The sequence below is a fragment of the Pseudoliparis swirei genome, chromosome 7 (assembly GCF_029220125.1).
Source record: "Pseudoliparis swirei isolate HS2019 ecotype Mariana Trench chromosome 7, NWPU_hadal_v1, whole genome shotgun sequence".
NCBI classification, from domain to species: Eukaryota; Metazoa; Chordata; class Actinopteri; order Perciformes; family Liparidae; genus Pseudoliparis; species Pseudoliparis swirei.
This window is the reverse complement of record NC_079394.1, coordinates 7,093,318-7,106,489: the sequence shown is the minus strand read 5'-3', so window position 1 is coordinate 7,106,489 and position 13,172 is coordinate 7,093,318. Positions and strand designations below refer to the sequence as shown.

At 43.1% G+C, this 13,172-nt stretch overlaps 1 protein-coding gene across 1 annotated transcript in view; it reads right to left on the bottom strand.

Moving 5' to 3' along the window:
• Positions 1-2,818: 2,818 nt before the first annotated feature.
• lmx1bb (LIM homeobox transcription factor 1, beta b) overlaps positions 2,819-13,172 on the bottom strand; it is a 46,023-nt gene continuing 35,669 nt past the window's right edge. Inside the window, exons 3-8 of the mRNA XM_056418175.1 lie at positions 10,692-10,924; positions 8,560-8,735; positions 8,010-8,087; positions 7,566-7,632; positions 5,281-5,442; positions 2,819-4,185 (exon numbers count right to left, since the gene is read on the bottom strand). Of these exons, the coding sequence (XP_056274150.1) occupies positions 4,028-4,185; positions 5,281-5,442; positions 7,566-7,632; positions 8,010-8,087; positions 8,560-8,735; positions 10,692-10,924 (874 nt within the window). The 3' untranslated portion in view covers positions 2,819-4,027. The remainder of the gene's footprint in view (positions 4,186-5,280; positions 5,443-7,565; positions 7,633-8,009; positions 8,088-8,559; positions 8,736-10,691; positions 10,925-13,172) is intronic.

Below are 13,172 nucleotides of genomic sequence, written 5' to 3'. Positions count from 1 at the left end.
ATATATATAGTAAAGGAGATTTTTAATCTCAATGAGGCATTTCCTGGTTAAATAAATTAAAAATATACCTTATAATATTGCCAAAATAATATCCTTTTCTATTACTCCATTATAGGAACAAATAAGTTTGAACAGAAAAAAGAACAACAATATTTTGGAAAAGTCATCATGTGGGAGAATGTATGGCTGTTGAGGGTCTACTCTCACCTTTCCACTACAATGTCAGCAGCAGAGCCTTTTGTCCTGGGCCTGAACACCTCACTGTAAGCTCACCTGGCCTGCTCTGAAAAGGGAGAGGTTCAAACCAATTGTACCGTCTATCCTGTGCAAACACAACATGTACGTAGCAGCCTCATCCATGTTTACTGTCAATGGGAGCCTTTGTCGCATCTGTTTACTCAGTCTTTCACACTTTTATCCACATCTATACTAGAAACCTGACGCCATCCCGCTCATTGTTCTCAAAAGTCCTGCTTATGGTTACACACATGCACACACTTAAACACAGACAGACAGACTGACTGAGTGTTTCCTGTCCCACATGCTTTTCTTATATCTCAAACAAAGCAACGTCAGCCAGGTAATGAGGAGAAGAAACACAAAATCCACAAACTCATAACAGATCTCATCCAATCGGGTTCTAGACTAAAATGACATCACAGCGCGGCGCTCCTGGCTGTTCTCACCTTCAGGTGTGACAGGCGAAGATAAATGGCAGTGTAACCTTGCAAACAAGTCCAACACCTGGCTGTCAGATTGAAGACGTGATACTATATATATGTATATATATATATACATATATATATATGTATTAGGTCTGTCAGCGTTAACGCGTTAATCTATGCGATTAATTTGGCCGCGATTAACGCACTAAAATATTTTAACGCAATTAACGCAACTTTGTTTAGTTCCGGTGTGCGTTGAAGTTTTTGCACTCCTCTGAGTGTCGAACCGCGGCAGTCCGCCTCCTTCCTCCCGTCTGCTCCTCGATATTCACAGAGAAGCAGAGGGCGACGTGTCGGTGACGCGGGGCGGAAGGTGCAGGGGACTTTTTTTTCTTCTTCTCCGCCACGATGCGCGCGCAGACACGCCGGCATGGAGCTCTGCGGCGCGCGAGACGGAGAGCCGAGAAGAGTGAACGACACGTCGAGACAGAATGACATGCTGGTGTGTAGAGACGATCAACAACAGACGTTTAGTTTAATACAAGAACAAAGACGTCTTGAAGAAAAGAACCTGACATTACTTCTGCTGTAATGTGGCGCTATAGAGAAAATTTCAGGGGGGCGGGGCCTCACCCTGATAGAATGGTGGGGGAAACACTGATATGTGTCATATGCAAAAGACTTTAAAAGGTGAATTTACATAGTTTTGTAAAATCGAGAAAATGAGCCCAGACTCCAGAGGGTTAACATTACATATCAGTCAGTTCCCAAGGCCACTTGTTCTGCTGCTGTTCAATGATAAAGAGGACAGGACCAATGGGGTCTCTAATACACCTTTGTTTACTAATCTGATGTTTCACTGAAGAAACAATTTATCATCCACAATATTAAATACCTCGCTGGCCCTTTATAGGTAGGAGCCTCTTTAAAAACACAGCTCTGTGTGAAGTTTTGTCTTTAAAAAAAGAATACAATTAAACAAGTGTCTAAAATACACGCTGTCTGAAGGGATTACTCGTTCATTTAGAAGATTTAGTCTTTCGAAGAAAAAAAATCTTTTAATCGCGATTAATGAATTTCAAAATGTGCGATTAATTAGTTACTTTTTTTTAATCGATTGACAGCCCTAATATATATATATATACCGCTCTAAACCCTCACAATTTGACAATGTCATGAGCTCCTTTTGCCCAGGCACAGCAGCCAATATTATTAAAGCCTGTCTTGAGTATGACACGAGCAATATATTGAGTAATAGTAAAACAGATTCTCATAAACGCGCTGTATATCGGCGTGGTCATGTGACAACACAGACAGTGGGTGGAAGCTTGCCTGGCCACATTGAGGAGCTGTCAGAGAGATGAAGGAGCACCCAGATGGCACTTCCAAGAAGCCGCCACACAAGCCCTGAGGTTATAGGTGGGGTTCGTACTCCAGTCGTGCAGCTGTATTCGTATGTCACCTGAAGTTCTCGCCGACCACACCATAACTTCACATACGTGTTTCTAACGCAACGTACAGTTACTCTTATCGACAAGTAATTAGTATACTTACACGATTCTAATTGACATTAGGTTCATATAAATGCTGTTCTTTGGCACGGCGATGCAAACGTGTAATACTCTGTAAACATGTTGCCACATTCCTCTAATCGGATTTGAGTGTTGGTGTGCTTACATTGGTTAATTACGGAGCCAAGAAACACTCTATGGGAAGGTCATGAGTTTCCTCGTCAGTTGTCACGATAACATATTTGTGCCACATGAAAAGTCAGGGGAGCATTGGGTTCATGGTTACCATGAATGTTTGTACCAAATAGTGTGGCAGGCTATCCAATAAGTGAGGTAATAATATGTAGGGTTGAGCGACATTCATTAGCATACATTTAATAAAATATGTACGACTATTTTTTCATTAATGTACATCTCAAAATAGGAATGGTTTCCTTTCATATCTAAGAGGGAGCGGGACCTCGACAGAGTTTACACACACATCCTGGCTCCAGTCTTCCACGTATTTCAGTTGGATGCAATCAAATAGAAGTGGAAGTTCAGAAACTGATTTTTATATATTCTATATTAAATCAGACTGATGGCACAGTGCTGTGTATTACATATTTTTATCAACCAGAAATACTTTGCACAGGGGGGGGGGGGGGGACTTGGCTGGAAAAATATTTCACAGGGGGTACATCACTGAAAAAAGGTTGAGATTCTATACGGACCAACATGCCGAGACCTTTATCCTCAGAGCCACACTGCTAGCGTCCGGCTGAAATTAGTGGAGAATACATTGAAATAGGTGATATTTGGGACATGTTACCATTAGAATGATCACTGGATGGCATTTATGTAATGTTATCAGGAGAAAGACATTGTTTATTCATCAAACCAGTCAACTTTGGTCATTTAGCAACTTTAACATTTTGAGAATGCACATATGACAATGACAACAAAAGGTTTATGGTCTGTACGAAATAAATAGCAACATTGCTCATTTACAGCTTGGCTGAAGAAAAAACAAAACAAAAAGGGTTAATCTTCATATTAAAAAAGGCATACAGATAAGTCGAGGAACTCATGAACTCACTAATTGCTCAACGAAAAGAACAAAAATGCTCTCCTTTTTTTAAATAAAGCTTTTCATGTTTAATATGCACCTTCAAGAGCCTGTTATAGTTAAATAAATAGAATGCTTTCCATTTTGTAACATGCACATCCAATTTGCCTGGGGAAAGTATTTACACTTCACTGATCCTACTTGTCCAACACATTCTCCTGTTTCTCTCTCCTCTACACAACTCTCTCACAAACTCTCATACATACACAAATGTACAGTCACTCTTGCAGACATGCTGCACCTATTTACTATTAACACAATATCTAAACCTATTGAAAGTGATCAAAATGCTAACGGTGAACATGGAAATCCATGTAGTGTAAAGAAGAAACAGTCCAAACACCACATCTTAACCAGGGGACAGGGGCTTACAAAAAGCTTGAGTTTACAATTGATCATGCACTGGATGAATTCACTGTGTCATTTGGTTTGAGAGTGTGTAATCAGTGGCTTCAATATATACTCGTTTTCTTTACGGGACCAAAAAAAAGACTAATATCTCCTGTGACAGGTAAGCAATCCTACTGAATAATCTCTAACAATATTTAAGTCTTTTCCCCAGGAATTGCCACTGTCCTACATCAAGTGGTTTTTACGATCTTTGAGTCAGCGTCAGCACATGACCAGGAGCTACTGCCGGGTTTCCTCCGTCGTGTCCGTGTTGGTGTGGAAACTCCCGGGCCATGGCGCTCTAGGTTGAGATGGGCAGTTTATTCTTTGCTGATTTGTGTCGCTCTTCTCTTTCATGATGCGAAGTAAGAGTTCTGCATGGAGTAGAGGCGGTCGATGGGGTTCCCCACGCGGGCCTGCATGGAGTTGACATCCGACGACGCCATGAAGCAGTCGCTGAGGCTGGTTAAAGACGTGTCGCTGTCGATGTCATGGAACGCAGAGTCGTTGCCTGCGAACGACACAGAGGTGGCCGTCAGGATTTGGTGGCGTCATTCAACAGACATACAACAACAACAACCCCGCTCCGACTGTGAAATCAATGCAATCTTATGTTTGAGATTCATAGCAGCGTTGGGAAATTACAGCGACTAATAGTCACTTTGAGAAATGGCCGTTGTGGGTCATCATAATTGGGAGAGCGGTTTTGTTCGATATCAAAGCTCACTTTTTGCTGCCCTCGGTGGGACAATTGCGGTCTATGAGGGAGCATGTAAACAAGGGGCATCCTCCTAAAATATCTGGTTAATAGCAACTGCGTCCGCCTTTCATAAGCCTCAACATGTTATTTCTCTGGAGGGAATAGTTCACTTTATTACACTCTGGATCTTAATGATAGTGTTGCACAAAATGGGGACAGGGTTTTGAGACGTATCTTTTAATGCCTTGCCAATATTGTTCTTTTCCCCAAACCAAAGGAGTGATGAGACTGGGGATTTGGGTTCCTACTACCGAGATGAACTAAATGGAGGCAAATTATAAGGAAGTTATGAACTTCCGCAAATGGTCCCTCTGGGGCTTGTTGAGGACATCGTTCAGAAATGCGTTATTCCAGTAATACTTGATTGACTTATTCCCCCTCCTTATTTCATTTCTGGGTGATGTAGGAAATAATTAAAAAGCAAAGACTTTCCCCCCCTATTGATTAATTAGCTCACACAACCCTCAGTCATTGTCAGGATTGAGCTTCATCTCAAGCTGTCCACACTGACCACATGTTTTCACCGCCAGTGGAACACATCACCATTAACGGGGCATGTCTCCGAGGTGGAGGCGGAGAGTTAAAACGATATTAAACAGATTTGAGAATAAACTTCAAACCCCAATAGCTTCTGAGTGTACGTGTGTTATCTCGTGTGGGAGGAGAAGCCGCCCGTACGTCTCCGTGAGCGGCTTCAATCAGGGGAGCTGTGGCCCGAACACATGTCCCCCACCGGGGCGCGATGAGGTTGATCAAGGGACAGGCATGTGTGTGTGTGCTTTTTTTTGGGGGGGGGGTTTGGTAGAGGGAGAGATGGGGGGGCGGATGGAGTTGGTGAATGCTCACCATATGGGTTCATGTGGTCCCCGGGCATCTGTGGGGGGGTGAGTCCCTGTTGGAACGGGTCTGTACTGTAACCGTTCTGATCCATGGCGACCAGCTGCTGCTGCGGCGGAACCAGCGGTGTGAAGGAGTTCATCATCCCCTCCATCCGATTGGACATCACCTCTGCAAGACGAGGAGAGCAAACGGGAAATAAAACGTCACAGAAGATGACGAAGAAAAAAAAAAGAAATTTGGAGGATTTTTCAGTGGGCTGAAAGGTGTGGCGGACAGGGGGAAACCATGACGATGAGAGCATCGACAGTCAGGACACGTTTCTTGGTAATCTTGGGATTCCCATCCTAATTTTAGATCTTCAAATTCCCCTAAACATACAGTTTGGGTTCAAGTTTTTCAAAAAAAGCTTTTTTTTTTAAAAAAAAAAAAATTTTTTTCAAAAACATTATAACATTAATCAAAATATTCAATTTCAATTATTCAATTTTTCCAATTCACAAATTTTCAAATTCCCAATTAATCAAATTACAAAATCTGTACAATCTGTACACTGCCCCAAAACCTAAAAACTCGACTCACAAACCTCCAGAAAAAACTCCCAAATAAAAAAAGAGGGGAAAAAAAAGAAGGAGAGAGAGGAGAGGCCTCTCAGGATGGGGAGATGCAACAGATGTAATGTGTGTAGAAGGAGAGATTGGAGTTAAAAAAATACATTCCAAAATGAATGACACAGGTAATATGAATCATTAGTAGCATAGTCACGATCCGACCTCACGATCCATCAGGCAGATGGCGGTGGGGAGGAGGGTGGGCGGAGTCTCAACAGGACAGTGGGCAGGACGGTGCAGGAATTCAGAGCAGGAAGATCCATCAGGCGATCCATAGATGCAGTGGGATCTATGCCGTCTCCCCCCCCATGAGGACCCCATCGGGGTCAGTCAGGGGGAAAGCAGAGAGTTAGGAGTGTGATTGATTGAGAAAATGAATCATTCAGAGAGAAAAAAAAGGAAAGAGGGAGATAAGTGCATCCCTAAATCCGTCCCGGTCCCCGGCAGCTATAAGCCTATATCAGCATATGAGGGGGGCAAACCTGATCAGCCCCAAAACTATAATTACTATAAGTCAAAGGGAAGGTCTTACTTCTACTCTTAAGCGGTGTGAGGGTGACTGTGTGACCTCGGGGACTGGGTTGGTTGGTTCCATAATAAGGAGCTTGATAACTAAAGGCTCTAGCTATTTTTCTTTTTAAGACTCTAACTACAAGTCCGTCCATTTAGTTAGTGAGAGCTCTAGTAGAGGCAAATATGGTACGAAATCGAAGACTAATATCTGATGAAAAAACCTTTGTGTGCAATTATGTTAGCACACTAAAAACAGTGAATAGTAGTGTAAATGTCTTTGCCGCACTCCTGTCAAAGCAAGAAGCTCGGACGATTAAAGTTCTGGTTCCTGTCGGATGGACACAATACTCCCAAATACCTGGATTGCTTGGCTGCCTCTGTTAGTATTTCCATGGAAACCAACAGAAGTCTTTCCTGTGGCTTCTCCCACAATTCCCTTCACAAACACACCGCTCTTGGCTAACTGACTTGTGAGAGAGACACAAAAGTCTTGTGGCTTCATCCCTCTGGAACCCCTCCCCCCCCCCCATTCAGCGGTCTCACAGAATGACGTCTGCCATTAATTCCGTTTGGCTAACAGAAAGACTTTCTCGTGTGTTTGATGTTCAGTGTTCTTGTTTACGCATTGACATGTTTGTTATCTGTTATCGAGTGCAACCATTGCACACATTTGACTTTACAGTAACGGAACGCGGCTCGTATATTTTCGGATTCTGCGATTTCACTGATATTTCAGTTTAGCAGACAACAAAAGAAACACTCTAACTAGATTTATGTCTATTTAAAACAATGTATGTTACCTAAAGACTCCCCTCTGACATGTTTTATGACAGAAGAACAATAACTAATAATTTGTGTGTGAAAAGAGTTCAAGCACCTGGGTAAAATATATCGAAATAACATCTCCTGCTCCAGTTGCACTGATGGGACTTTGCTCGGAAGCACAGATTAACTTTCTCCCTCAAAGTGTCAAACTCTGCTCAGTGAAGCTCATACAATCAAATGAAATGACAATCGGCGAACTAAGTGAGTGAAATGGGCCTTTCGAAAGGTAGAAAACGTGAAAGAGAAAAATGAGAATGAATATCTCCCTCCTAAATAGTTTCCCAGAGAAAGAGCCGTGAGACAATGATCTTCCATTGTGTGTGCAGGGTAAGTACAGTCTCCTACCTTGGCCAAGTCTCTGAGAATTCTGTTGTTCTTGTTGTTGCTGCTGTCTTCGTGCCAACTTCTTCATCTGAAACGGAGGAGTCAGAGTGGTGAGGAACCCCCAAAACTAACATGGGCTCTTTAATTTGAAAAGGATGCTCCTCGCTGTTCACCCTCAAATGAACTGCACAGGGTCCGTATCGGAGTGCACTTCATTGTCAAGTATCAAAGGTTTCCACCAGATAATCATCAAAAAAGAGGAGGGCGGAGACATTTAATGCGAGAGGGAGCAAGATTTGCAACTCCTGGTGTGTGTTTTTCTTTTTTTTTTACATTTGAGAAAGGAATGCAGTGATAAGTTTAACACACATAGTTGTGGTGATTTATTAGTTGGACTCTTAAGATGGAACAAGGCTGTTGTATGCGGACGCAAAATCCAATTCATCCCGCGTTGGCTGCTCTCACCTTAGCTCTCTGGTTCTGAAACCACACCTGCACCACCCGAACACTGAGTCCCGTCTCTGCAGCCAGCGTCTCCCTCACCTGAAAGCAGCAAGACAAAAGATTTCCAGCATCCCACGAGAAAGAAAAAAAACACTTCCCAGCACACTGAACTAGTTTGCCTCCTTAACACATCTTCCACATTCCCCGATGGGCACATTGCTTCTCTGATTTCATTGAACTGGTGAATGAATACAGTGGTTCTTTTTGGACCTCTTGGTCAATGCCTCTTCAAAGCCGAGGACCGGGCCTGTTTTAGGGCCCGATAGAACCAGTTCTCCTATCTCAGTGTGACATTTGGTGCAGGCTGCCTCAGTTAACACAGAACAGAAAGCTGCTCGCCACTTCAAAGCAGAGCTCTGAGGTGGGGGAGCCTCTTTTTAATTTGAGAGTTTAATTTGTGAAACTACTGTAGGGCTCGTGGTCGGCACCCGAACACCACAATACCCCAAACACAGTCCAGGGAACACGACTTTCTTTTTTCTCCTCATAGATTATCTAAGCTTGGTCTTACCTTTCTGCAGGGTTTTGAAGACACCTCAAAGGAGGCCTTGAAGGCCCGTCTCTGTTGAGTGGTCAGGATGGTGCGTGGTCTTTTGGGCCTCCTGGGATCCTTCCCATCATCCCCCTTCCCCTGGCCTCCTATGCCTTTCTCCGGCTTGATATCCAACTCCTCATCGTCGCTTTTCTCTGCAGAGGGAGACATTTTTCTGTGTCATCAGCACAAGCTTGAACTAACTACACCCTCTAGTCAGTGACAGTCTGCTGATAAATATGTTTCCTTCTACCCTATACCGGGAGATTCACACACCACAAGTGCATAATCAAAGGAGACATGTGTTTTTGATACTTTGTTATCAATTTATTACAAAAGGAAAAGGCCACATGTACGATTAGACTTACAGAAGTGTGCAGCTCTTGTTCTTGGAGAATGCAGTTAAATATGCACATTTGTCATTGAACTGGACACTGTGTCAAACGTAATTTATTGCACTCAGCTTTGTCTGATTTACACCAAATCAATCTCTGATAAGAACACTACATCAAATGCAACATGAAAAACCAACACGAGCACAAGTGAGAAATGACTCTTCCACGACACGGCAAGAAAATCCATTTATTTGCTCCATTTCAGACCTTAAAATAATAATTGGATTGCTAGATTTGTACCGTCAGTAGCAGGATTTTACAGTTTTAGGTTGTAAAATATGTGTCATTTTTTACGCTTCTATACTAAATGTAATAACTATGTTATTAAATTTCTCATATTAAGAAAATGCCTGTTAGGTAATTTAAGTCTTCTTGCTGTTTGCAGCTGCTATATATCATATAATAAATATTCTCCCAGAACAATTCATTACTTTCACAGTAGTCGAGTATATGATTTTGAGCATCTTTGTACTGAAAAGTGCATTAAAACAACGTGAAACTTGTAAACTTGTGACACACACACACACACTGTGTAAAGTTGATCCTTGATTAAAAGGCAAATTCATTATAATTTTTGCTTCTGATTAAACTTCTGCAGCATGACATAAAATGGAAAATGTTTTACTTAATTCAACATTATCATTATCATTCTGCATCTTAGTTTTACCTGCCACAAAGGCCACAGTGCTATGTAAACATAGCATCAAAATTAATGAATTAAAACAAAAAATCAATTATCCATCTATGTAAGGCTGAAAATAAGTGTTTCTTTATCCAAACCAGCAGCACTGTTCATAAATCCAAATGACGTTGAGGTCTACAGGCTGTCGGGAGGAGAGCACATGATGGCTCGGTGTCTCCTGGTGTCTGGTTCTGATGAGCGTCGACATTTCTCCACTGAAAACCGACATGCTGTCTGTCACAAGGTTAACCTCTGTTCATGTCAACATTTTCTCCATCTTGAAATCCGGAGACGTGCACAAAGGACATGCCTGTGCGACGCACTGGGACACAACCCAACGAGGAAGACGCAGAGCAAATATTCCCACAAGTTGACAAAAGTTGACATAGGCACAGATGTATTTGACAAATTCGCCGCTTTTGTGCATGTTTAAATGTGAGCCAGATGGTAGTGAACAGTGAGGCTTGGCGAGATGCCTCATTGTGTGTGGAGGCTAGAGGCGAGGAACACTAGAGCTGATAAGAGCGGAGGCGCAGGCTTTCTGCAAAAGGCCCCAAATCCCTCTGTCACTCACCGTGATGCAGTGATTTAATTCTTTCCAGCACCAGACCCTGCCCACGGATGGAGAGCCATTAATACAGGGTGGCTTGGCTTCGTCCTGTTTCCACTTCCTACTGTATCATAAAACTACGCTCCACGCTTGAATTAGAATGCGACAAAATCAGCCATTGAAAAGCTGCAGATGGAGCCATGTTTTTAGAAGTGTTCACTGTCTGGGCTGCACATGCAAGATCTCTGAATGATCTCAGATGTTCAGCAAACTATTTGGCAAACTCGGATTATTTGGACAACTTAATCATTTTTCCCTTCAATATTGGTAAGTAAAACCAGTTTGATGGAGTTGCGTGGTGGATGTCTATGTTGGCTGCCACAGTGATGGAACACGGCATACGGAATACAGCAGCCTGGTGCCATGCGACGATCGCACCACCGTGTCGCTCTCACTCTGGTGCGAGAGGGTGCGGAGGGCTCACCTGAGTCTGAGTCATCCGGGCTAACCGAGCTGAGTAAGTCCTTCTCCCTCTCGTAGTCGATCTTGCACAGCAGCTGGCCCTCCTTCAGGACAAACTCGTCGCCCTTCCTCAGCTGCCGGTCACACACACAGCAGCAGAAGCAGTTCAGGTGGTAGACGCACTCCAGGGCGCGCATCACGAACTCTGTGGGGGCGATTTTCTCCATGCAGCCGCTGCACTTGCTCGCAAACAATCTGTAAAACGAGAGAGAGAGAGAGAGAGAGCGATTACAGATGTGTTGAGGACACAACAAACGGCATTGTCAACAGGAACGTTTTAATTCAGAAGAGATACAAAATACACCCTTGCTCACATCAGGAAATGATGTGGTTGTGTTGCTACAACCGTCCTTGGTCGCGTATCGTGGCTCATGTTAGCAAACTTTATCGGAGCTACTGTAACATCCATACTCTCATCTCCTTTGTACCATTACACTACACTTTCGCACTTTTCAATACCCCACAATTGCTATACGTCACCACAATGGCAGCTGTTGAGCAAAAGTAACAAGAGGATCACTTTAAAATGAGACGATGTCTCTTTAAGAAAAGAAACAACACACTCCGTCTCTCTCAAATGCAAAGCAGACATGATAAACCACAGAACGCATCGGTCCTGTGAATTTATTTGGTCCCCGTGGCTATTTTTGAGTCGCGCATAAAGAGTCAAGTTGGCTTGCTGATCCTGCGGGCAGTCAAGGAGGTGACTCCTTTTGGCAGCAACTCATCTGTTAAAATGTCTCGGGTGGGGGCTCGGCTCTGCGTAATTCCATACAAGCTCAGTCATGGGCACCCGAACCTCCTCACAAAGCTAAAAGAGAGGATCACGTTCTAGTGCAGTGATTCCCGAAACCCGATAATCCAAATCAAGCCTTTGCTGACAATCTCCACGTTTCTCTGATATCCAAGACACTTTATATGCATCAGATACCATATCAGAGACCGTGCTCCATCGGCGACTAGCGCGCCGTCCTCTGCTCTGTTCATATTTCATCTTACAGTCTAATATCGAGCTTCTGTGGTTCAACACTGCCTCCATCACCATTTCCTCGACAACACCTCCGTCTTCTTTTATATCCTTTCAGGAAGATGTTTGCATTGTTTTATTGGCGACTGAGAGGCATTTAATTTGTTCTCTGTTGTTCAGAAGACGCCACATTAAATGAAGCAAGAAGGCAGGGAGTGTGGTTGATCTTGTCCAGCCGTTAAAGCTGGATTTATTAGTGGCCTCTTTGTTTGCCCTGGTCTGGAAGACAGCTGGCAGCCGCCTATCTATTTGTGGTGAACATCTATTTCATTGTGCAAGGCGGGGAGGAAGCAAGAGGAGCAATTGACATCATCTGCTGGTTCCCGACGGGGATGAGCGATAGTGATGAATATATTGTGTAAATATGAGCGGGGGAAACCAAAGGATGGTTTTGTTATGGTAATGTTGTTATAGGTGCTGATTGAGTACTGATATCGTGTGTGTGTTTATACGTGTAAATGCATGTGTGTGAGCAGCTGTATGCACGCTGGAAACGGGATAGTGTTGTTTTTGTTGTTGTCCATGCAGCTCTCTAAAATAATTGCTTCCCTTCTGTTCATCAGGTCACCGTTTGAGTTTATGTTATCCTAATTACATCCCATCAGTAGATAGATTATTGTACTAGATCCTTTTATTCTGATCACCACCTGCGTCTGGCGCAGAAAACACCCATCATGCAGCAGCGAAACAACAGAGATATCAGAAGCTGGCACTCCCTGGGTTCATAAAATCCTTTAATCTTTCATTTATTACAATAAATTAAGAAGATTATTATTCAACTACGGAAAAAAACCCACGGATAATCCCTTGAAAAGGAAATGTTGGCGTGTTTCTCAAACGAGCAGAGTTGTAGTTTAAGTGAACCTGAATCGGTCTTCAAAACGATGCTAAAAAAACAAAGAAAAAAAACAACACTACGAATAAAGACAATGTGGAAAAAAATCCCTTGAAAACGAAGAAAGGAAATCTTGGACACAGTCTTGGAGAGATGACCTGAATATTCATCCACTTGTTTCTAGTTTTTAGGGGGATTAGTGTGTAACAAGCTGGGATCAGGGAAAAGAGGTGATGAATCTGTCAAGACAAGTTCCCAGCTCTAACTCTAATGTTTAGCTAATGATTGCCGGCTTAGGGCTAAGAAAGAGAGGGAAAAGTTGAGGAAATGACTTGTTAACGCGGTTTGGATACGTCCAGGGCTCCGCATTCACCTACGACCGCTCTCTCAAATCTTCTCATCTCGATGAAAACATTCTCATTCAGCCCTCTTTCCTTTCTTCTTTCTCCTTGCCGCGTCTAATCTTGTAAGCCATTATTTTTCTATTTCCCCTCTCTGTCACTTTGCATTATTTTTGCTGCTGTAATTCCTATTCGTCCCTTCTGGAATCTTCCTGTCCTGCTTTGTCCTCGGGTCTAATC